Source organism: Oncorhynchus masou, chromosome 1 (assembly GCF_036934945.1).
Source record: "Oncorhynchus masou masou isolate Uvic2021 chromosome 1, UVic_Omas_1.1, whole genome shotgun sequence".
Lineage (NCBI taxonomy): Eukaryota > Metazoa > Chordata > Actinopteri > Salmoniformes > Salmonidae > Oncorhynchus > Oncorhynchus masou.
Window position 1 is genome coordinate 64,004,416 of NC_088212.1, and position 25,715 is coordinate 64,030,130.

General features: G+C 41.9%; 2 protein-coding genes across 2 annotated transcripts in view; both read left to right on the top strand.

Annotated features, from left to right (window-relative positions):
- LOC135548026 (tight junction protein ZO-1-like) overlaps positions 1–9,154 on the top strand; it is a 142,489-nt gene extending 133,335 nt beyond the window's left edge. The window contains exons 28-32 of the mRNA XM_064977223.1: positions 1,460–1,569; positions 1,702–2,086; positions 2,408–2,625; positions 5,422–5,565; positions 7,347–9,154. Of these exons, the coding sequence (XP_064833295.1) occupies positions 1,460–1,569; positions 1,702–2,086; positions 2,408–2,625; positions 5,422–5,565; positions 7,347–7,441 (952 nt within the window). The 3' untranslated portion in view covers positions 7,442–9,154. The remainder of the gene's footprint in view (positions 1–1,459; positions 1,570–1,701; positions 2,087–2,407; positions 2,626–5,421; positions 5,566–7,346) is intronic.
- Positions 9,155–10,026: 872 nt separating this feature from the next.
- Positions 10,027–25,715, top strand: part of fam189a1 (family with sequence similarity 189 member A1) — a 141,030-nt gene continuing 125,341 nt past the window's right edge. The window contains exon 1 of the mRNA XM_064977240.1: positions 10,027–10,722. Within this exon, the coding sequence (XP_064833312.1) occupies positions 10,498–10,722 (225 nt within the window). The 5' untranslated portion in view covers positions 10,027–10,497. The remainder of the gene's footprint in view (positions 10,723–25,715) is intronic.

The following is a 25,715-nucleotide window of genomic DNA, read 5'->3' on the forward strand; positions in this document are numbered from 1 at the left end:
GAACAAGAGCAAGAGGGTGTGCAGTGATGTAGTATCCACAACTAAATCATCATTGTGGAATTTGAAAAGACAGGTTTCCCAAAATAATATAGCCTAAATCATTTATTTTTGGCTACGTGTCTGACTCCTGACCTCCTGACACTATTTAGTGTTTATATGCTGTTTAATACGACATGTAGCCTATTTGAAATGATGAGCGCTTCTTGCAGTCACCTTTTCCTGTTTGTTCAAATGCTTTTCATTCAAACCATATGGTTTGAATACTTCAAACCCAAATGGTAGGTCCAGGTTGTCACTAAAATAGATGGGTGTTGGTTAAATTGTGATTTTAATGAATGGAGCAAATTTGGAGCAACATTTTATTATTATTTTTATTCTTTTGAGAGAGGAGCGTTTTTTAGCGGAGCGGTTGGAAAGCTCCGCTCACATACTCTGGTGGGAGACACAATATAGCTTACTCTCCCCCTGCAGCACACTCACCAGACAGAAACCTCGTGGGGATCTAAAGCTTTTTATCTTGGCTACACACATACACACTACTCCTGGGGTCTAAAGCTAGGCTACGGTATATCTCTCAGCAACACACACTGCCGCCACCAGAACATTGATTCACCCTGCCTTGGAAATGGTCCTCTTATAGTTGAAAGGACAGAGTTGGTGGTTGGCCCATACTGACAAATGAAAAACTACGTTTTGAAGGCAAGCTGTGTTTTTTTTGTTATCCTCCTGGGCGGCAGTAGAAGGGTTACTTTGATGTACCACACTGTGTGCAATCTCCGCTTCAGTCAAAGACCAGGCCAAAGATACAAGATTAAGTGTGGGAAGGGAAAGATACCATCACAGTATTATTTTATTTGTTCTTTCAACTATCAACAATAGGTTTCATTGTTCATACAAGGTGTTTTACCACTGTAAAACTTGCCTCGAGATATTCAGGCTACTTTGGATGTCAAAGCTGCACTGTATGCGCCAGTATTGCTATTTGCTTCAGTATTGCTGTGCTCCATTCTCCTATGTGTTGTTTTGACAAACTTATTTTTAGTAGGGCCATGTCTACATGGTTTTTGCCCCATTCTGTAATTACCTAATTAACAAAACCATTCACTTGTAACTGCTACAAAATGATCAATTGCACTGTAAGGTTTAATGGGCACTAGTAGTGGAAAGCATATTTTAAAGTGTGTTTTGTAGAAGCAATCTGTGTAAATTAATACAGTCAATTAACTAGATGGAGCCACTGTGTATTATTAAAACTAACAGACTAACTGGACTGCAGTAATTGAACCTTTCTCTTGAGGATACATGCACATCACTGATGTATCTCTGTTTAAGTGTATATTTTTGAAGTAGTAAGTGTGACAAACTGTGATACATGGCCTGAATTATTCTTTACCTTAAACCCAAATGTTTGTGCCATCGTTGTGACATTGGTTGAATGTGCTCGTGTTTTTTTTTACAGGGCAGAGTCAGTGGAGAAGGTCAGTCCTGTGGAGAGGAGATATGAACCCGTTCCCCAAGTTACCCCCACTGCCCCACCTGCCATACTACCCAAACCCACCTCATCTGAGGGTAAGCACTATAGTGTAGGACACACACTAGTCTAGTTCTACATGCGGTATTTTCATCTATAAATATAATACACACACACACACACACACACTGTGACTCACTTACCAGATCCCCATGACTCTCTCAAAGCAGACACAGTCACAACCAACTACCTGCCCCAGAAGAGTTACCCTGAGAAGTCTCCAGTGAACGGTATGGCAATGAAGGACCAGCCCAAGGCCCCGGCCAATACTAGCTACAACCGCTACGTCCCCAAGCCCTACACCAACTCCGCCAAGCCCTTCGAGAGGAAGTTTGAGAGCCCCAAGTTCAACCACAACCTGCTGCCCAACAACAAAACAGACCTGACCCCAGCCATCAAGGCCCCAGCCAACAGCACAGCCCCAGCCAAGCCCCAGATCTCCCCCCAACCTACAGACCTGGACTCTGGCATGGACACCTTCACACGCACCATGGACAACAGGTCCAAGTACCAGCACAACAACATCAACGCTGTGCCCAAGGCCATCCCTGTCAGGTGAGAGGATTCAACATCACCCCTAGAGGGGCATCCTACCCACTGGCTGAACTATACTGGGTTCAGTTATAATATGTAGATTATAGTGTTATCGCCTCGCTTCATGTATTATGGAAGTAACACACCAGGAGTGAGGAGTGTTTCTATGCTTGGCTAGAGAAAAGAAAGTCACATGGTCATGTTTCTTACAGTTCTATAGTTTACACATTGAATGATACCAATGCCTTTGTCCATCCAGAAGTTGTCACAAATGTTTCAGAGGCGGGCTCTAACTGGCTCCATGTTCTGGTATCTGACTGTGACAACTCTCCCCCCCTGTAGCCCCAGTGCTCTGGAGGATGATGATGAGGATGAAGGTCACACGGTGGTGGCCACGGCCCGGGGGGTCTTCAACTGTAATGGAGGGGTGCTGAGCTCCATCGAGACGGGTGTCAGCATCATCATCCCACAGGGGGCCATCCCCGAGGGCGTAGAACAGGAGATCTACTTCAAAGTCTGCCGGGACAACAGCATCCTGCCCCCCCTGGACAAGGAGAAAGGTCAGACATGGGTTCATGGTACACCGGAGTTAGAAGATTTCACATGGGGTCTTTTGCCAAGCTTTATTTCACTCTGAAGATATTCTATTCCTCAGTATTAAGTGTTTTTAGCTACCTTAATTGCTAGCTTTAAAGTGGGTATTAGATGTATAAACCCCGCTTGGATTTTCTTCACATTTTGTTGCGTTACAAAAAAATAGTCATTGATCTACACAAAATACTCCATAATGTCAAAGTGAAAAGAAAATTTGACTGTTTTTTTTTACAAGTTAATAACAAAAATATAGTCATTTAATAAGTATTTATCCCCTTTGTTATAGCAAGCCTAAATTAGTTCAGGAATAAAATACTGCTTAACAAATCATATAATCACTTGCATGGACTCTGTGTGAAAATAATAGGTGCTGACATGATTTTTTAATGACTACCAATTCCTCTTTGCCCCATATATACAATTGAAGTCGAAGGTTTACATACACCTTAGCCAAATACATTCAAACTCAGTTTTTCACAATTCCTGACATTTAATTCTAGTAAAAATTTCCTGTCTTAGGTCAGTTAGGATCTCCACTTTAATTTAAGAATGTGAAATGTCAGAATAACGGTAGAGAGAGATTAATTTCAGCTTTTTTCAATTTCTTTCATCACATTCCCAGTGGGTCAGAAGTTTACATACACTCAATTAGTATTTGGTAGCATTTATTTTCAATTGTTTGAATTGGGTCAAATGTTTTGGGTAGCCTTTCACATGCTTCCCACAATAAGTTGGGTGAATTTTGGCCCATTCCTCCTGACAGAGCTTGTGTAACTGAGTCATGTTCGTAGTCCTCCTTGCTCGCACATGCTTTTTCAGATCTGCCCACAAATTTTTGAGATTGAGCTCAGGGCTTTGTGATGGCCACTCCAATACCTTGACTTTGTTGTCCTTAAGCAATTCTGCCACAGCTTTGGAAGTATGCCTGGGGTCATTGTCCATTTGGAAGACCCATTTACGACCAAGCTTTAACTTCCTGACTGATGTCTTGAGATGTTGCTTCAATATATCCACATAATTTTCTTTCCTCATGATGCCATCTATTTTGTAACATGCACCAGTCCCTCCTGCAGCAAAGCACCCCCACAACATGATGCTGCTACCCCCATGCTTTACGGTTGGGATGGTGTTCTTCGGCTTGCAAGCCTCCCCCTTTTTCCTCCAAATATAACAATGGTCATTATTGCCAAACAGTTCTATTTTTGTTTCGTCAGTTCAGAGGACATTTCTCCAGTCTTTGTCCCCATGTGAAGTTGCAAACCGTAGTCCCCTTTTTTTTATGGCAGTTTTGGAGCAGTAGCTTCTTCCTTGCTGAGAGGCCTCTCAGGCTATGTCGATATAGGACTCGTTTTACTGTGGATATAGATATTTTTGTACCTGTTTCCTCCAGCATCTTCACAAGGTCCTTTGCTGTTGTTCTGGGATTAATTTGCACTTTTCGCACCAAAGTACGTTCATCTCTAGGAGACAGAACGCATCTCCTTCCTAAGCGGTATGATAGCTGCGTGGTCCCATGGTGTTTATACTTGCATACTATTGTTTGTACAGATGAATGTGGTACCTTCAGGCATTTGGAAATTTCTCCCAAGGATGAACCAGACTTGTGGAGGTCTACAATTTTTTTTCTGAGGTCTTGGCTGATTTCTTTTTTTTTCCCATGATGTCCCCAGGCCTTGAAATACTTGACATCCACAGGTATACCTCCAATTGACTCAAATGATGTCAATTAGCCTATCAGAAGCTTCTAAAGCCATGACATCATTTTCTGGAAGGCACAGTCATTTTCTGGAAGGCACAGTCAACTTAGTGTATGTAAACTTATGTAAACTTTGGTAAATCCAACGCAACACATCAGAGTAAATGCTTCCTTATTTTCAAGCATTGTTGCATCAGGGTATGGGTATGCTTGACATCGGCAAAGACTGGAGAGTTTTTCAGGATAAAAAAAATGTGATGTCGCTAAGCGCAGGCAAAATCCTAGAGGTAAACCTGCTTCAGTCTGCTTTACACCAGATACTGGGAGATGAATTCACCTGTCAGCCGGACAATAACCTACAACACAAGGCCAAATCTACACTGGAGTTGCCTACCAAGAAGACAGTGAATGTTCCTGAGTGGCCAAGTTAGTTTTGACTTAAATCTGCTTGAAAATCTTTGGCACGACTTGAAAACTGCTGTCTAGACATGATCCCCAACACCTTGACAAAGCTTGAGAATTTTGAAAATAATTATGGTCAAATATTGCGCAATCCAGGTGTGCAAAGCTCTAAGGGACTTACCCAAGAAGACTCACCGCTGTAATCACTGGCAAAGGTGTTTCTAACAAGTATTGACTCGGAGGTGAATACTTCTAATCAAGGTATATTAGTGTTTTATTTTTCATTCATCAAAAAAATAAAAACAATTTCCCACTTTGACAGAGTATTTTTTTGTAGATCTTTGACAAATTAAATCCATTTTAATCCCACTTTGTAACACAATAAAATGTGAAGAAATCCAAGGTGGTGAATACTTATGATAGGCGCAGTATATAATGTTGTTTTCACAGATAATTTATCATCTCTCTCTTCTGTCGTCTTCTCTCTTTACATTTTTCTAGGATGTGTATATTTTCCTTTGGTCTTTAACGGTTCTCATTGTCTTATGTTCACCGTGTCTGTTTAAACCCATTAAGGAGCCCAACAGCTTCAGTGATCTTAGGAACGCTGTGTGTACATGTATGTGTATTAGCCTTTAACCCTGTGGTGTGTATCTGTTTCAAGGAGAGACCCTGCTCAGCCCGCTGGTGATGTGTGGCCCTCACGGCCTCAAGTTCCTGAAGCCTGTGGAGCTGCGTTTACCTCACTGTGCGTCTATGACCCCAGATGGTTGGTCTTTTGCTCTAAAATCCTCCGACTCCTCGTCGGGTACGCTGTCCTCTCTCTGTCCTTTTGGGGTCGGGGCTTTGGGTTGGCTTTGTGACAAACTGATATGGTTGTGGGTCACTTTGTATGATTTGATGGTTTCGTTTATTTGGTGTTTCGGTTTGTTCACTCACTCATTCCTCCACTGATCTTTATTTATTTGATGTGGTCTTCAGATCAAAGTTCTTCTTGTCATTGCTTTTTCATGCTGAAACATCTTTCTTTCCATTCTTTTCTCTGTTTAGTGTGTATGTCTTCTGTTTGACATTGATATGGTTCCATTGGACATGCATCCCGCCGATCAGTTTTGTGTTGATAAGATTAGTAAGGTATTTTGTTGTAGTGAATCATTCCACATTCTTTTCCCACAAGTGAATTTTTTTTCTCACATAGCCACCCAAACGTCTATCCTGAAACACAGCGGTCAGCGGTCCTCTTAAATTTGGAAGAGGACCCTCTCAGAGACAGACGCATGGCTCCCTCAGTACTAACAGATGTTGTCTATGTGAGAACAGCCTGTGGGTTGGATCTGAGATCTGTCTGACAGCATCAGAACAGAACCGAGTCAACTCTTTGCTCTCCCCCCGCTCCTCTCTATATGTCTTAATGGTAAACTTGGCACAGCCGTGGATTAGCTACAAATTACTCTCAGCTAGAATTGGACATGAAGGGCTAAATTATCCTACTGCTGCCTCGTTGGCTTGTTTGTTTGTGGTCCTGTTTCGTTGTAGAAGGATTACAGGGCTGTGTTCTAATCCTCTTATTGTAAAACAAGGCCCTTTAGCTTCATTTAGGCTCTACTGGTGTCTTGCTCCTCACTGAGTCTGACTCCTTTCTAGTTGGGTGCTGAGCTGCCCAGGCCCAATGGGAGTTTCCAGTAAGGAAGCAGCATAGTGTGTGGCTTAATGGTCTTGGTTTGGAATGCTTCTGAAAGAAGTCTGCTCACAGACAAGGGAGATTCAATCCAAACCACACATGATCAGTTTGCTTCTGACAAAACATTACCTTAATGTACTGATGTCATTATGAGTTTCACAGTGAACATTCCTCCTGCTGCACTGACTAATTGTGAACCTCTAACAAATAATCGGAGTCATTGACAATTGATCTGAGTAAAATCAGTTAAACACCTCTTGGTCCTCATATGGATCCTATCTGATAGGACCTGTCATTGCTAAAATCCCTTTGACATTTAGGCGTGATTACACTATAATGATTAGGATGCATTATCCTCACTTGTGATGTCCTATCAGAACAACAAAGCATGCTAAAAGCCTGAAATTGTTCAGTACTTTGATCTGAAGATCTCATATAACTCACTTTACTCACATGGCCCCGAGGGAATGAATGCAATTATCTGAAATAACGGTGCTTTAAAATGCAACTGCATTGTGGTTTGGAAGAAACAGTTTTGAGTCTAAAGCCATTTTTTTAAACAATTATTCACATTTGTTCTTCTGTGGAGGCAATACTCTTGGCTCAAGGCCTGGGCTTGGGCCATTAATCGCAAATTACAGTCGCTGCCAGTACATACTCTATCATTAAGAGCTATAATTTGAAATCGAAAGTGGTTGTAGCAATGTAATGTGAAGTTTACTTCTGTCAAGCTACATCCTACCAAAAACAGCATGTATATATGGCTTTAATGGAACAGGGGATGTTTTAGTTTAGTGTTTGGAGCTTGCTGGTTGTCAGTTTAGCAAGAAGTGCATTATGTATTATGAACCTTATACCCTTTCTCCACCTGTTATCATTACCATGTTCCTTCTCTCTCTCCCCCTCAGGTGATCCCAAGAGTTGGCAGAATCAGTCTCTCCCTGGAGACCCCAACTACCTGGTGGGAGCCAACTGTGTGTCTGTGCTCATCGACCACTTCTGAAGAGTGCAACAGCTGGCCTGTTACTGAATGTGAAACCATGGGAAAGGATGGATAATACATACACACACACACACGCACACCATTTCTCCAGGGGTGGACCATACACAATGATGTATTTACACCCAGTGCTCCAGTGTTGTTTACTGTGCCCATGGAAGATGGAAGGAGACTGAAGTTGCCCCTATGTGCTGTCCTTTAACTCTTTCCGAGGTCTTGAAGAAAATACAAAACACACAACGATTTAACCAGTGATGGAATGCATGCCCTGTGCCACTGAGTAACTCATCACATTATACGCCAAGTTTTAACTTTTAATTGTTACATAACAGGAAAATGGTTTGAGGTTTTTACTTTTGAAGTAGATGGACATACATGTAGGTGTATTTATACTATGTATGCATACAGTATATATAGTATATGGTATAATTTGAAATTCAATTCTAGAAATCGTAATTCAAGAATCAGAATTCAACCTTTTTTGTCACCTTTTGAATTGGCTGACTTACAAAGACGGTCATGTTTTTTCCACATTGACAGATTTGTGATGGTTTTGGAATTCGGTGCCAGGGAGGTGGGCAGTAAAGTGATGATGTCAATGCAGAGCCACATTTTCTAAATGTATGGCTCTGTGGTAATGATTATGGTGTTAGTGAAGTAGGCAAGCATCTGCAGAAGAGAAGAGGAAGGTTAATACTTTGAGGTGGATTTAAAGCCCAACTCATGCCTCGAACATGTTCATCCTGTGACTAGAATGGCTCTTCTTCCTTTCCTTTTTTCTTTCTGTCAACTGACCTTGGATTCACTTTGTATTGACTACCAGAATTCTACTCCTGCTGTATCAAGATCTATGCATGTGCTATGACTCAGGTCCAGAAGCCTGCTCAGTTCTCCCTCACCATGTTAAAACCCTCTTACATTAACAAGCAGTGATGCCTTATCTGCATATTATTCACTTTTTCAGTAAAAACCTCTGGGTTCTTCTAAGTTATGATGATAAATTATGGACAAATGAAGTTCTCTTGCCATTTTGTCAACCCACTGTATAAATGAACTTGGGTTTAGCGCACAAGAACAATTGAAGCGAATAAAGGTATTCTTTCTTTATCTGCTATACATATGACTTCAGAAGAAAAGGAAAAACATGACAAAAAAGACAAGTGGCTGTAAATAAAGTTAGCATATGGCCTTGGTTCTTGGTTTGTAAATGAACTTTTGTATGTCTTTGTTATTTTGTATAAAACTTAGAGAAAACTGTTTTAAAAAATAAATGAATTGACCATGGTTTACTTTCTAATCTGGTTATACCCTTGAGCCTTGGAACTTGTAACTATTAGCAGTAATAAAATCCACATTTTCTACCAATATATTCACACTACATATAAATAATAATTGTCACACAATCTTTTTATGGTTATTTGCAAAAGAGGAAAGAGCTTGGGTTAAACAACTTTTCAAACCTGTTCTTTAAAAGGGTGTGCTCTGTCCCCCTCATTTATTTGTGATACTGGATGCTGTATTATTTTGTGCCCTGAAATGTATTTTTGTACTAATAGACCATATATTACGGCACACCAGTACTATTGTCTTTATATATGATAACACAGCTTCAATTCGATATTAGCTCTTCACGTGTGGCTGACTTTTTTCTCCTTTGTGACACAATTTTAAGTATACCACTGTATTAATGAATAAAAACATTTTTAAAGTAAAGTCTTTCTGGGGTTTCGTCTTTTTTTTTATGAGACAAATATTCCATTCTAATTGTTTAAAGGATTCTCAGGTGAAATATGTAATCATGTTCGTTTTCTGCTTAGACTGGATTTCTAGTTTGATCTTCGTCCATTACAAAGCTGAGAGGGGGGGGGGGGGAGTGGCTGCTGTAGAATTTCTATTATCTTTAGATACTGCGGCATGATTTAAGTGCAGTACCAGCTTGGCCGGTGCAGATGGTGCTCTAGAGCCCTGTGGCTGTCTCCGCAAGGTCAGCACCACAGCAGGCTGGTATTCAAAGATTAGGGACTGTGTTTGCATTATGAATGACATTTTTACAAATATGGAGAGTATCAACTTGATTTAAGGCAAATGCATGTTTTTACTCCCAATGTACTTAAAGTGTCTTGTACTTCATCTCAATTGATGGTTCTCAGCCTTTGTGAATCTAATAAAGTAGGCTTGTCTGTATAAATTATAGATGGATCATTCAAACATTTGGTTGGAGGCTATAATTTGAAGAAATGTATGAGAAATTGGTCATTTGAATTCAGACAATTCATAGACATCTCAAAGGATAAGTGCATGGCTTCACAAATGATAAGAGCATGGTCATATTGTTAATGCTCATATAGTCTAATTATTTGTAGACGCAATCGCATAAGGCTATTTTTGGGAAGCGAAGTGGCGCCGTCGTAGTATTGATTGCCCCAAACACGCTAGCTGCATCTCCTGCCGCCGCGGGTCGTTTGCTGTCTGTGAAAACCCTGCGCCTGTGTGAAACATCATACCCACGGCCACGCTCTCTGTGCATGGTACCCTGCCGCGCGTTTGACAGCGGAATACTAGAATACTACGTTAAAGGGCGACACTATTCCCGTGTCATTTCAGCCATACGTTTATACTTGCTGAGGTTCTTTAAAATGTATCATGTAGCAGTGAAAATAAGGGAGCATATGATTTGATGGACCATTTCTCAAGCTTTTCCTCGAGAACCCGGTTACCTTAGCCAATAGCGCGTTATCCTGTGTTTTTGCGAAATCGATTTGGGTAGCAGCACAAGAAAGTCACTGCGCATCTCATCCATCACACTGTTGTAGCCTTCAGAATAACCGACAATTACGCATCTGCATCTTGGGATAATTAAGCAATTTAATGGAGACTCTTTCAAAGGAACCATTTAGTAGGACTGATGTTATTTGCTTTTTGGACACCGTTGCTTATCAAGCTTAACGTTTGGACATCGGTTACTTGCTTTGCTGTTAGGTGCCACTTTTGGATGCTGATGGAAATAGCTTAACCCATTGTTTTCAATAGCTGATACATACACTGTTTTCTTCGTGACAATGCCAGTCCAAGCAATGCCCCGAGGTCGTTCGCTCAGCCCCGCGTCCCTGTCCCGTAGCCTCTCCAGACTCCGAGAGTTTCGGACTCGGACTCGCATAATGCTTTCTCTCGGAGTTTCTCAGATGGTTTTGGGAAGTCTGATTTTGGCAGTCAGTTTTGCCGCTCTGGCCCTCACTACCTCACCAAGGGTCAGACATTCGTGTCCATTTTGGGCAGGTTTCTCTGTAAGTATTTCGTGAATTAAGTATTAATATTCATCCAACATGTGAGTTTATGTGTGTGTGTGTTTTGTGGCTCATTGTTTATTGTTATTTATAAATTGACCCATTTCGCGGGAAACAGATCTGGAACGTGCTCACACCTGGTAAGCATGTCCAGTTGGGACAACACGTGTTTTATTGTAAATTATGCAGACGTTGTAAAATCAACATTAATGCCATGAATTATTTCGTTGATTGACTGTCACCAACTGAGCAGTGCTTTTAAACGCTTTCATTTGGCATTGTGTTGTATAGGCTACAGTAGCCTATTGTGACATAAGCCTACAGATGGCCTATCGTTGTGAAATATCTACTCTCATTTAGGCAAGATTAATTAGTTGATTTTTTTGTGTCATCTTGTTGCAATTTGTTTGTAATAGTATTGCTCAAAGTAAATACTCAGGCATGTTTGGGGCACAGTGTGAAGGATTTCTCTCAGCTATTTTGGCTCTCATCTTGTTTATGGATGGGAGTCTCACATACAGGCTACTGGCTTTGCAACCTTGACTCAGGGGAGACGTAACATAGTAATTTAAATTCCAGGACACTGAAATTAGTATGAAATGTTGTTTGGGATGGTATGTATTAATTTGTGTGATTTCGTATGATATGTTACGAACATAGAATTAGGAATTAGAATACTAGAATGGACATGAACCTTCTTATTATGGGATAAAAGTCAGCCATTTTGATCAGGGAGTTGGTCAACCATGGTTTTGCCAGAACTGTAATAAGACATCGTCTAAATCATGAATTTGAATAATTTATCTGCACTGTATGTTTGTTAGCTAGCTAGCCAGCTAGTTTTAGAGGAATGATTCAATTCAAATTAACTGCCAATATGCCAACATTCCATTCAAACAATGCAGTCAATCCACCGCCATACACTGGCTGAAATCAGTTGATGATATAATTTAGATACAACTTGTCATGTATGTAGCTAGCTAGCTAGCTCAAACAAACAACATGTGTCATTTAGCTTTTTTCATCAGAGATTAGGCTTTTGGAAAGAGCTTGACATTGTCCTGGTAAAGTTGTCAGTCTGACTACTGTCATCACCACTATACAAGCAAATCAAACAATATTTGGACATAGCAATCTAATTTATCCTCTGAAAGTTAACTTGTTAACTAGCCATATTCATGTGATCTGTTATTAGCTAGCTAGCCAATTTGACATGGTCCATCAATCAATGTAGCCTATCATGTCTGCCAGCAGTAATTGTGATTAAACACTATTTAAAAACTATGTTGAAATGGGATAATGATAGCTAACTTCACTACGTAAGTCTACGTTGGTTGAATAAAAAAATATATTGAGGTCTACTTACCACTGTTTAGCCAACTGTACAAAGTTTCTACTGGTAGCTTGCAAAGTAAACAGTAACGTTACTTCGGCAAATGCGCCCTTCGGCTGCTTGACAGGCAGACCTCACAAAGGATGGGAAATTAACCTAAACCACTCATACTTGTCAGGTAAAGTTCACTTTTGTTTTATATCACTCAAATATCCAATTAATTGTGGCCAATATTTAGAGATATTGTGAGGCTACCCTCACGTATCTGAAATTACATGACCAATTGGTATTTACTGATCATGAAAAGCATGCAGTTAGACCTACTTGCTGTAGATCTATAACTGTGGTGATAGGGTTAAACGTGTGCAGATCTTTGTTTACTATGTTACGTTTAGTCTATGAGACCAGTCTAAGATCTACTGAAGTCTGTAGGTTAGAGGTTCATAGCTTGCAGCTGGGCCATCAGTGATGGGGGCTGTTCTTGGTACAGGCACCGTCCCCATGTGGTGCTGGTCATATTTGTCTAACTTTTCTTGTGAAGAGAGTCCCTGTGGAGAGAGTGGTCTTATCAATATATTTCCCTGTCAATTTGTGTTAAAAGTAATTTCTCTCTCATTCCCTCACACACATGCACGGATGCACACACACACACACACACACACTGTACGGCTCTTGGTTCAATGAGCAAGAAATGCACTTTCAAGCAACTTCTCGCTTTCATTGTGTACTGTAAAGATTGTCTTAGTGGGACATTGTTTTCTGCGCCTGAAAATTGAATTGCAGTTTCTCTAAATATTTATGAAGCCACTCTTCCTTGATTTCCTGCCAGAGATCCAGCCAGTGCATTAAGCTAGGTAGTTCCATTAATTATAGAGGGATAATTGAGGCAGTGTATAGAGGGTGATGGTGGTCTCTGTCACAGGGGATATGTGTGTGTGTGTGCTTGTTTGTGTGTTGTCGGAGATAAGCAACCTTGGGGTGAAAGTTCACAGGTCGGGCTATGCTCCTGGAGATCAATTCCTGGGATTCACTCACTCAACAGATATGTACACTACACGGCCAAAAGTTTATGGACTCCCCTTCAAATTAGTGCATTCGGCTATTTCAGCCACACCCGTTGCTAACAGGTGTATAAAATCTAGCACACAGCCATTAAATCTTCATAAACAAATATTGGCAGTATAACGGCCCATAATGAAGCGACTTTCAACATGGCACCAGCATAGGATGCCACCTTTCCAACAAGTCAGTTCGTCAAATTTCTGCCCTGTTAGAGCTGGCCCGGTCAACTGTAAGTGCTGTTATTGTGAAGTGGAAATGTCTAGGAGCAACAACGGCTCAGCCGCAAAGTGGTAGGCCACACAAGCTCACAGAACGGGACCACAGAGTGCTGAAAGGCGTAAAAATCGGCAACTCTCGGATGCAACACTCACTTTTGAGTTCCAAACTGCTTGTCGGGACTTTCATGAAATGGGTTTCCGTGGCCGAGCAGCCGCACACAAGCCTAAGATCACCATGTGCAATGCCAAGCGTCGACTGGAGTGGTGTAAAGCTCGCCGCCATTGGACTCTGGAGCAGTGGAAACGCATTCTCTGGAGTGATGAATCACGCTACACTATCTGGCAGTCCGACAGACAAATCTGTGTTTGGCGGATGCCAGGAGAACGCTCCCTGCCAAACTGTAAAGTTTGGTGGAGGAGTAATAATGATCTGGGGCTGTTTTTTATGGTTCAGGCTAGCCTCTTAGTTCCAGTGAAGGGAAATCTTAACGCTACAGGTAAAATTACATTCTAGATGATTCTGTGCTTCCAACTTTGTGGCAACAGTTTGGGGAAAGCCCTTTCCTATTTCAGCATGCAATGCCCCGGTGCACGAATCGAGGTCCATACAGAAATGGTTTGTCGAGATTGCATGGAAGAACTTGACTGGCCTGCATAGAGCCCTGACCTTAACCCAATCGAACATCTTTCTAATGAATTGGAAAGCCGAATGCAAGCCAGGCCTAATCGCCCAACATCAGTGCCCGACCTCACTAATGCTCTTGTGGCTGAATGGAAGCAAGCCCCCGCGGTAATGTTCCAACATCTAGTGGAACACCTTCCCAGAAGAGTGAAGGTTGTTATAGTATCAAAGGGGGGACCAACTCCACATTAATGCCCATGATTTTGGAATGAGATGTTCGACGAGCAAGTGTCCACATACTTTTAGCCATGTAGTGTATGCATGCTGAACACATATAAACCCAACATGCAACAATTTCAACAATTCTTTTGAGTTACAGTTCATGTAAGAAAAACAGTCAATTGAAATAAATTCATTAGGCCCTAATCCTGGGGCGGCACGGTAGCCTAGTGGTTAGAGTGTTGGACTAGTAACAGAAAGGTTGCAAGTTCAAATCCCTGAGCTGACAAGGTACAAATCTGTTGTTCTGCCCCTGAACAGGTAGTTAACCCACTGTTCCTAGGCTGTCATTGAAAATAAGAATTTGTTCTTAACTGACTTGCCTAGTTAAATAAAGGTAAAATAATCTATGGATTCCACATGCCTGTTTAGGGGCGTGGGCCTGGGAGGGCAGAGGCCCACCAACTGGGGAGCCAAGCCCAGCCAATCAGAATTATTTTTTACCCACAAAAGGGTTTTATTACAGACAGAAAAACTCCTCTGTTTCATCAGCTGTCCGGGTGGCTGGTCTCAGACGATGCAGAATTCAGATGTGGAGGTCCTGGGCTGGTGTGGTTGCACGTGGTTTGCATTTGTGAGTCTGGTTTGACGTACTGCTAAATTAGTTGGAGGTGGCTAATGGTGGTGAAATTAACATAAAATTATATGGCAACAACTCTGGTGGACATTCCTGCAGTCAGCATGACAATTGAATGCTCCCTTAAAACTTGAGACATCAAGTGGCTTTGTGATGTGTGACACAAATGCACAATTTAGAATGGCCTTTTATTGTCCCCAGCACAAGGTGCACCTGTACAATGATCATGTTGTTTAATCAGCTTTTTGATATGCCACACCTGTCAAGTGGATGGATTATCATGGCAAAGGAGAAATGCTCACTAACTGGGATTTAAACACATTTTTTTGCACAACATTTTAGAGAAATAAGCTTTTTGTGCATATAGAACACTTCTGGGATATTTTAATTCAGCTCATGAAACATGGGACCAACACTTTACATGTTGTGTTTTTATTTGTGTTCATTGCAGTTAGGGAAAGCTTGCCTTTCTATTATGTGTGTTTTTAAGGGGAAAGCAGTTTGTACGATAAACGTGAGCATGTGGTGGAGCAAGGAAATCTAAGCATTGTTACTCATTGTTTGGTATGAAACACAAGTTGTTCTCCTTACTAGGCTGTTAAATAACTCCATGCTGAACTCTGTGTGTCTGTGTCCGAGGCTGATTTCCTTCCCTCACTTCATTGTTCATGTAAACATTTTTTTAAGTCCTCTGCTGCTGGAACTTGAGTCACTTCCCCCAGCCCCACCAACTGCTTCATTCTCACCCTCAGTTGTTACAAGCAGTGTGGCCAGGGGTGCAACTTTCACTGGAGACGGGGAGGACATGACGCCCCCACATTCTGAAATTGCATTTTTGTACCCCTCCAATTTTATCATTGCGATGTGATACAAAACGCGACCCAAGTGTGCTTTAGGACCATGCGGACACCTCAGATTGGTCATGTAGGCTGTTTTCCGGGTTCAGCCCGCTGGATTTAGGACCTCGTGACACCACAGAGTGTGGGGACAGGCTGTGTGAAGGCAAAGCTTCTGAAAGGCTGGCGTATAGGACCAGCACAGGAGAGATGAACAGAGGCAGCTGCTGTCTGTGTTGCGCTTTTTCTCTGAGTTGTAAAAGCAAGCAGAGCAGAAACTGGCTACTCTTTAGTTGACTGATCTAGCAGGCAAGGTAACTGCTGTTTGACAGAAAACATTTGATTTATTCCCAGTGCTGAGCTAGTACTGCAACTGACATGCTACATTAGCTAAGGGTTTCATCCCCTCTCGACTGAAGTGAATTAACTACTAGTAGCTAGTTAGCTAGCTAGTTGCTACCACAGCTAGCTAACTGTCAGGTAGCAGTATCTAACAACTGTTGTGTATATGGAAATGTTTTGTAGCCTTTGTTTTTGTCTCGTATCAACAGAAGTACATTTTATGATGTACCATTGTATCATTAGCTAGAACTAGCCAAAAGTTGGCTAACGTTAGCTAGCTAGCTCACTAACTTTAGCTATTATATTTGCCTCAATCACACTAGACCTGAATCAAATGATGAAACCAGCGATTGAAGATCGATATTCTGCACAGTCAGTACACGACACTATGCTCATCATCATAGCAGGATCAGATGGTGACAGGTGTCCCTGCCGGGTCAGACAGCAAGGGAAGACCAGTCTACGGAGCTCAAGTGAATTTTGCAGTATATTATAACAATCAGTGAATGGATATGAAGTTCCATCTTGAGTTGATTGGTAGCCTACAGTCTGGGATCTGGGCATAATGGACATTTCAATTATTGAACCATTAATATTATTTTTGAATAATATAATGTATAAATGTACAACAAGGTAATTCTTTGTCATGCCTCATCTTAGAAGGATACGATGGTGACAGTGGTCTCATCAGGGTCAGGCAGCCAGGGACGACCAGTCTGTGAAGGTGCAGAGGTGAACTTTTGCAGATACAGCCCTTTATTCTCTATCATACACATGTCATGCACTCAGACATCTTATTATTCTGCTTGATGTGAAAAACACAAAAGGGGACATATTTGCATATGTTATGGTCTTGTGAAGGCTGGCTGAATTCTGGCAATGTTATTTTATATCAGCATGTCTACCGATTCTCCCTTCTCCCTGTTTTTGTTTGTTTGGAAATGTTGATACCGGAGACTTATCAGAAGAAACTGTAACCTAGCATTTATAGCGGCTAAGAAATGCATTGCCATTAATTGGAAAGTTGTTTATCCTCCCACAATGTCACAATGGATGGCAGGAATGTCAAGTTATGTATCACTAGAAGTGATTTATTACAAGATTAAGGTATACTGTGCAACTTTCATAAGGTCTGGATGCCTTATAAGGAATACTGTACGACAAAAAGAGTCTGCATTGAAAACATGCCCACGTAAGGGGAGATACTGTACCTATTTAGGCAATCCCTAGCTGCTGGGCTGCTCAGTCCTGGCCCGCAGGGTCTGCCATACCGCTGGTTGTCACTCTGGCCTTGGCCTAATACACCTGAAACCAATAATGAATGTTTCACTAATATCCAAAAGCTGAGTGGGGTGTGTTGGTTTGGGGTGCTGCAGGGCCGTAGACCTCTAGGGACAGGACGGGGGGACCCAGCTATATTGTTTGCAAGTAAAAAGAGCTCTATAGTACTATTAGGCCTATGATATTAATTATATGGAGGATGTACTGTTTCTGTGTGTTAATGCATGTGTAGGTGTATGTGTGTTTTTATTAAACTTTTCTTTTCCAAACCCTTCCTTTGAGACATATATTTGTTTTTTAAATGAAAAGGAAGTTGTGTTGTTGGGGAGAGAGTTGAGTTATTGACTAGAATGGTGGGTGTTGGGTGTGCAGGTGGCTTGGGCTGGCTGGGCTGTCTGGCTGAAATGTGATATAGAGGATGTCTTAATAAAGACAATCAAAAGTCTTTGTACTTTATTTGTAAGAGTTGTTCATTTATTAGGCTATTTGTTAAAGGCGCAACACAATATTGATTATTTAATTATCATTGATCTAGTTCAGTCTTATCAATCACTTACAAATATTTAATAATAATTCTACCTGGCTCGATGACTGTGGGCATTTTTTCTTACTTTTTGTTGTTCTGAATAGAGCTAGCTAGAAGGGCCATGGGTCATATTAGATTGTGTAGAAAAGCAGGAAATTAGCTTTAGATGCCCCCAAAAATGTAAGGACCCCCCTTTCTAAAACCAAAGTTGCGCACTTGAGTATGCAGTGTGTGAGTGAGAGAAAAAGCACCTTAATCATTACTCACTGCACTGGGGAAAGTCATTGTTGTTGGCCACAACAAAGTACATTTAAGTAAAGGTTTTATTTAACTAGCTAATGCTGGGTAGTTCTGGCTGTGTGAGAAACTGATAGGGAATGTTTTGAAGCCCAAAATACTTGCTAGCTACAGAATTACTTGCACAATCAATCACTGCCTTAGTCTTATTCATAGGGTCAGCAAGTTAGCAATGGGTATGCCACCAGTCAAGAAGAAAGAAAAAAGGAGGACCTAAGAGTTTTTTTAAAGGAGTGCAAAGGACTGTCAGTAAGGTTCTTGACAACTGCCCCCCACACCACCCCTGGAAAACTAGCAGGAACATTTCAGTGCTTTCAGGTTAGTTGTCTTTAACTTCATCACAGTGATTATGGGTCATATTTGGTCATCATGATCATGGCAGAAGAGTGACAGTCATGTACAGACAGACAGGCAGAGAGGGAGAGAGAGAGAGAGAGAGAGAGAGAGAGAGAGAGAGAGAGAGAGAGAGAGAGAGAGAGAGAGAGAGAGAGAGAGGCCACAAACCAAAAGGTAAGCTAGTGAGAAGTGCTTCTCCATGCCCATAGAGTTCATAGCCTGATGATCCGTCATGGTGGGAATCAATCGGAATTATCATGTATTATCTCTGATGAAATGATAGCATCTTAGGTCTAAAGGGTGTACTGCATGTGTTAACTTCATCCAGGAGAGAGGCAGCCATGGTAAAAACCACAGACATACAGAGAGAGAGAGAGAGAGAGAGAGAGAGAGAGAGAGGCCACAAATCAACAGGTAAGATAGTGAGAAGTGCCCCTCCAAGCTAATTGTGTAGAGTGGAGATTTTAATTTCAGTTTGACCTTTCATGCCTACCTTTAACAGAAATATATACCGTTTTTATGTGTATGTTGCTGGTTATTATTACAGTATAATAATTATTATAAGTTCAAATACATTACCTTTCCAACCATACAGTGTGTAGTGCAGCAGTAGTAACAACCTGACATATTGTAGGGGAAGTGAGAAAAATACTGGGAAATTCATCATACAGTACCAGAGAATGAGTAGAAAATATTTGTTTAATTGAATATGTTCTGTACATAATGAATGGCCCTAAGACTGATTGGACTGTACCAGAGTAAGTGCCCCTCTGTAAGTCCCACCTTAGCCTTGTAAATGTTCCCATTTGAAAGTACATTTTTTGTCTGTATCCTTTTCTCAAAAGTCACCAGAAATTAGCATTTAAAAGCAATCCTGGACCCCTGTAAAAACAAATCCCCCCCACACCTCACCGTCAGAGTTGCTCCTACGCCCCTGTTGTGTTTGTCCAGAGGCAGTGTGTGTGAAGCTGATTGGTATGAAAACAAAACTGGAGTCTCTTCTCCTCTACACATTCATTCTGGAGGTGTACAGACTTATATTTATAAAATGTGGTGAGTAGTTGACTCAAAGAGAGAGAAGGACAATTGTTGAACAGTTTTTAACAAATTCATTTCTTCAAAAATTAAGGAGAAGCAGGAGAGAGAGAGTGCTCACTATATTTCGTTGTATTTCTTCTTCACTTTCACTTACTTATCTAGAGAATGCAGCTAGCTAATTTAGCTTACTCAGACACCCAGCTCAAACAGAGAGTGATGCTATGTTAGCTAACTGGCTATGGATATCCAACACTGAAACTTTCCCCAGTTTTATTGATTTATTGCCACCGGGCCCCACCGTTGAAACTGCTAAACTGCTTGCTGACTGTACAGTGTACTGCATGATTGTAGCGGGTTTACTAACACATTAGTTCTAGTAGCTATGTTGACTGTGAAGTTAGCTAAAATGGTGATAATGATGTAGGCCGTGTGTATTGGATAGTGGTTAGAGGTTATGATATCAAGGTTTGGCTTGGAATGTTTTTTTTCGCCTGCTCACAGACAGCTGATGTGTTGTGCACTGAAATCCACATGCGAAGGGAAAAGGTGAGATGAGGAGAGTGCGTATATGCAAGAAGGATTTAAAGAGCAAAGTGATCATGCTGTTTATACAGTATGTGGCTGCTCTGAATGTGAACTGTGTTTGCATGTGATCAGGGTGTATTCATTCTAACGATTCTATTGAAAACAGAAAAGTATTTCTTAAATGTAAACACAACGAAACGGGAATTAACATACCTGATCAGCCAGATGACGTCAAGAGAGTGCAAGGCAGTATTGAATGTGTCACTGTCTGTCACCTTGATTAGTCAAGTTTTTCTCTCAACCTGTGCCCCTACGTTGTAAACTTTCATTCATTGGCTAGGTTGTAGCAAACTCATAATGTGTATAGGGACAATTCAAGTAACCTTAACCTATTGATGTTACATTGAGCTGGGTGAATGGAATATGAATGACAGTCATCCAATATGCTGTAATAGAAATAAGGCCATGCTCATAAAAAAAATATAATCGTGATCTCCCAAATGGTGCAGCGTTCTAATGGTGCAGTGCTTGAGGCATCACTACAGACCCGGGTTTTGATCCCAGGCTGTGTCACATTCGGCCGTGACTGGGAGACCCATGAGGCGGTGCACAATTGCCCCAGCTTTGTATGGGTTAGGGGAGGGTTTGGCCGGCCGGGATTCTCGTGTCCCATCGTGCTCTAGCGACTTCTTGTGGTGGGCCGGGCTCCTGCAAGCTGACCTCAGTCGCCAGCTGGACAGTGTTTCCTCCGTCACATTGGTGCGGCTGGCTTCCGAGTTAAACGAGCAGTGTGTCAAGAAGCATTGCGACTTGGCAGGGTTGTGTTTCGGAGGACACAAGACTCTCAACTTTCGCCTCTCCCAAGTCCGTAGGGCAGTTGCAGCGATGGGACAAGACTGTAATTAACAATTGGGTAGAAAAAGGGGTAAAAGTAAAAAATATATTTAAAAAATAATAATCATCGTCCTCCCTCATCTTAAATGGCACCGACTGCCACTGCTATACTGATTGTTCCGTTTTTAATGCTGCTTTATTACTCTGTGTGTATTATACTGTGTTTGTACTATACAAGTGTACTTCCTCCACGTTGGAGTCTTCCAGGGCCTGATGTAAGTGGCAGCCCAGAACAAACCAGTGTTTCTGGGTCAGTGCCCATCACTCTGCTCCCCAGAGGTGGAAGACTTCTCCAGAATAGGTATTCTGTATTCTCAGACTGCCTGATTAGAGTGAAGAAATGAACACGGTCTCCAAAACATGCCCCTCTCTCTCCTCTCTCCATCCACCCTGCTCCTCCACCCCTATCAGCATCCGGACACAAAGAGCCTGGGCTCTGTCGCTGGCCACAGCAGGACAACAGGCAGTGCGGGGGATCTGTGTGTGTGTGTGTGTGTGTGTGTGTGTGTGTGTGTGTGTGTGTGTGTGTGTGTGTGTGTGTGTGTGTGTGTGTGTGTGTGTGTGTGTGTGTGTGTGTGTGTGTGTGTGTGTGTGTGTTTATGCATGGCTTTTAGACCACACATGCAGAGTCGACTTATGAACGAGGAAATCAGTGTGTCGTCCTCTGCCACTTTGTGTGATCTACCATCTTGCTAATTAGCTAAACACTTGTACTACTGTTTGGATGGTGGAATTAATGGAATGGGTTTATATACTGTAGCGCTATTCCAAAACTAATAGACCTATGAAATATTTATCATCCATAAATCTGTTGCATAACGTGTGGAAATGTCAGGTCAGACAGATTGTTAATCTTATTGAGAAAGCAATAAGTACAAGAAATGGCAGCAATCGATTTAAGAAACCTTTGCCAAGCCAATAATAGCTATTTTCAGAGAACGTCAGTGAGGGGAGAGAATTGACAGCAGGGTGGTGGGTTGTGGTGGGCTGTGAAAGCTGTTCAATGGAATGCCAACAGTAGGCCGGGCCAACCAGATCGACTGCAGTCCACAGCTCAATGCTAAATGTCCTCTGGCCTGGCCATGACACATTCCTTATAGAGCCAAACTACTGTAGACCTGTCAGACATGAATTACTTATTAGAGTAGCTACAGCATATCTATACTAGAATAACAACAGTTAGATGTGAAGCATTAGGAGGGACTGGTGGTGCTTTAGCTGCTCAAGCTGTCCTCATACAGTACTGCGTATTGCTGTACCCGCTAATATGAACAGCACCATAAATGTCATGACTGCGTCTGAGCAACTCTTAAATGCCAGCCGTCTGAATGTTGAATCCATCTCAATGGTGCTTGACAGGCAGAGACAGACCTGTTTCCCTCCCTGTCTGTGTGCTGCTTCTAATATGATTTGGTTGGCTCCATAACTCACTCCAGTAAAACTGGGAGGAGAGGAATGAGAGATTGCGTTAAGGTTGGATGTAAATCCAGCAGACCGGTTGAGTGTCTCCTCTGTCTCCTGTGGCTCCAGTGGATAGGGACAGTTCAGCACAACCTGCCAAATCACACACAGTTCTGTGGAGTAGAGTAGCCACAGTGAACGGTGTGTCCTGCTCACAGCTGATACCCTGGCCTGTGACTGTAAGTGTGTGTGAGTGAAGACAGCTTCACTGATTCCTAACAGGTCTTCAGGCAGCTCTCTGGCCCGGGCCAACAGAACAGGAGCTCAGAGGATATCCTGTTCTGTTCAGGAGCTCTGCTCTACTCTCCACTGGCGCTGTGTTACTAATTATTAACACCCACTTGAGAACATACATCAATAGTCTGATAATATTATATTGTTGCCGACTGGCTGCTATTGACTACCTGTTGGAGAGTGGATGTTGAAAACCCAGAAAGAGAATTCGGTGTCCCACTTCTGAATGGTGTTAGCATTAGAAATAGCCCCGCTTCCTGTTTCACTCTATTACTGCTGCTGGGGAAATGCTCTAATGCGCTGAGCCTCGGCATGAGCAGGTAACAATTCTCTATTGGTTAGAGGCCAGATACCTACCAACACCATGCTGAGCCTCTCTCTCTCTCTCTCTATTTCAATTTAAGGGGCTTTATTGGCATGGGATACATATGTTTACATTGCCAATGCAAGTGAAATAGATAATAAACAAAAGTGAAATAAACAAAACAAATGTTACAGCAAACATTACACTTACAAACGTTCCAAAAGAATAAAGACATTTCAAATGTCATATTATGTCTATATACAGTGTTGTAATGATGTGCAAATAGTTACAGTACAAAAGGGGAAATAAATTAACATACATATAGGTTGTATTTACAATGGTGTTTGTTCTTCACTTGCTCGCCCTTTTCTTGTGGCAACAGGTCACAAATCTTGCTGCTGTGATTGCACTCTGTGGTATTTCACCCAATAGATATGGGAGTGTATAAAAATTGGATTTGCTTTCAAATTCCCAGGACCTCTTCTCCAGGTCTCTCTCTCTCTCATTAGTCCAGCATACCCACATTCTAACCTTGAAACGATAGAACTCTAGAATTAGGTATATTTCAAGCCACGTCAGTTTAAAATGATTGGACACGTAAAGTTACAGTATATTCAGGAACACAGACATCTGCCCGGCTGCTACAGAGTTGTTAGTGTAGTGTATGTGTGATAAGTGTGTACACAGTATGTGTTTCCGGCCCCATTGCTGTGTGTATACTTTAGGATTGTTTTGGGCTGCACTGTCTAACTGTAGGTTTTATTCAATATCTAACTCCAATCCCACATCCTGCAATCTCCTCCACCATGGCCATAATGTGACGAGGAGCAGAGCGGATGACACACAGGGCTGAGGGGGTAATGCTCTGCTCTGTGTGGGAGAGAATGGCTTTCTTCTCTGAGCAGTGGCTAATTTACCCACCCACCAACCACTTCATCACGTCATTACCCTGCACTAAACATGCAGAGAAACGAGCTCCTATGAGATTTACTGTACGTTTACCTCTGTGAGCAGAGATCTTTGTTTTTACCCTCAGTTGGACGTTGAGATGGTTTCCTACCTATGGTTTTGCTTGTGCATAACATACCATCTGCTCTCTCTGTGTACGTACTGTACAATAGGTTATGTGTCTCCAGACATGAATGCTAGTCCCAGCAGCACATGACATGATTAACGGTTGCTGATTGAGTTTGCATCTCGTAAATTATGGGGTTGGATTTCTGTTTAGGCTCCCTTGTTGTGGTGTGTGCAAACAGGGGGAGCACTCTTCCTGCTCCTCTTTGTGTGTGTGTGTGTGTGTGTGTGTGTGTGTGTGTGTGTGTGTGTGTGTGTGTGTGTGTGTGTGTGTGTGTGTGTGTGTGTGTGTGTGTGTGTGTGTGTGTGTGTTTCGGGGGGGGTTGAGTAATGGAGATGTCATGTAGTGGGGTTCTGCTGTAGATTGGACTGACAGCTGAGAGGAGCTGGGCTCCAGATGCAAGAGGAGGATAGTCAAGCAGAAAGCAGGAGAGCAGGAGAGAAGGGCACTGGCCAGCCAGGTACCAGAGAGCTGATGGGAAAATCTAGCACAGACAACTGCAATTGTAATTAATGTGTGATGTGAAGAAGGTCTATGTGCTGTTCCCTGAGGAGATCTGATTCTCCACACATCTCTCTATATCTCTCTCTCTCATCCCTCGTCGCCACCACAGAGGAACCACCATGAATTACAGGTGGTAGACTAGCTACTGTTTTATGGATAAAATCATTCAAATGTCATTCAAATATTAGGCCAGTGATCTCCAATGGAGAATGGCCCCATACTGGAGGTGTTGAATTTAAATGGGTCCTTTATGCTGTTTGCTCAGACAACTGTATGTTGAAGAGGAATTCCATTGTCCTTTATCTTTTCCTTTAGACTTCAGAAGTCAGACTCAAGAAGAATAGAGAAGAAGCCAAAGGCTTCGTATTTAATTAGCACAATATTTGCAGTGGCCACAGATGAGATAATAATATTTTATAAAGCAACGTATTATTCTGCCAAGGTGAACATTTCACCAAGTTATGTCTTCTTCCCCCAGGTGTCCAGTGATTGAATAACATATTGGTGATTGAATGATTTCCGCATGCTTCATGGAAAATAATGAAAGGTGAAAGTTAATGAAAGACTCTCCATCAGGGCCGTAACTACATAATGAGGAAACCGAGGTCTGGACATTTTTTCGAATAGAAATAAATATTTTGTAAACAAACCCTAACCCTAATCAATTAGCCTATGGGTCGACATCTACATATTGCTCCCAGTGTTGATCAAAGCTTAGAATGCTGATATTATTAATCTGACTGAGTAATAATCGCGCCTGCCTCTTTGCGAACGAGTGGAATCATGAACAATGGTTTGTTTCTTCTTTTAACCTGCGTCCCACGGATTTGCCTTTTTAGCGGCACATTCACCACTCTCTCAAACAGCTCAGTAGTGAGGCTGAGGAAGGCTGCAATGCATGCAGGAGGAAGCAGAGTGTAAGGGTTTTCCTCTGGTGAAGGAGAAACGGACCAAAATGCAGCGTGGTGGTTATTCGTGTTCTTTAATAAAGGAACTAGACATGAAATAACTAACAAAACAATAAATGTGCGAAAACCTAAACAGTCATATCTGGTGCAAACACAGAGACAGGAACAATCACCCACAAACACACAGTGAAACCCAGGCTACCTAAATATGGTTTCCAATCAGAGACAACGACTAACACCTGCCTCTGATTGAGAACCATATCAGGCCAGACATAGAAATAGACAAACAAGACATCCAACATAGAATGCCCACTCAGATCACACCCTGACCAACCAAAACA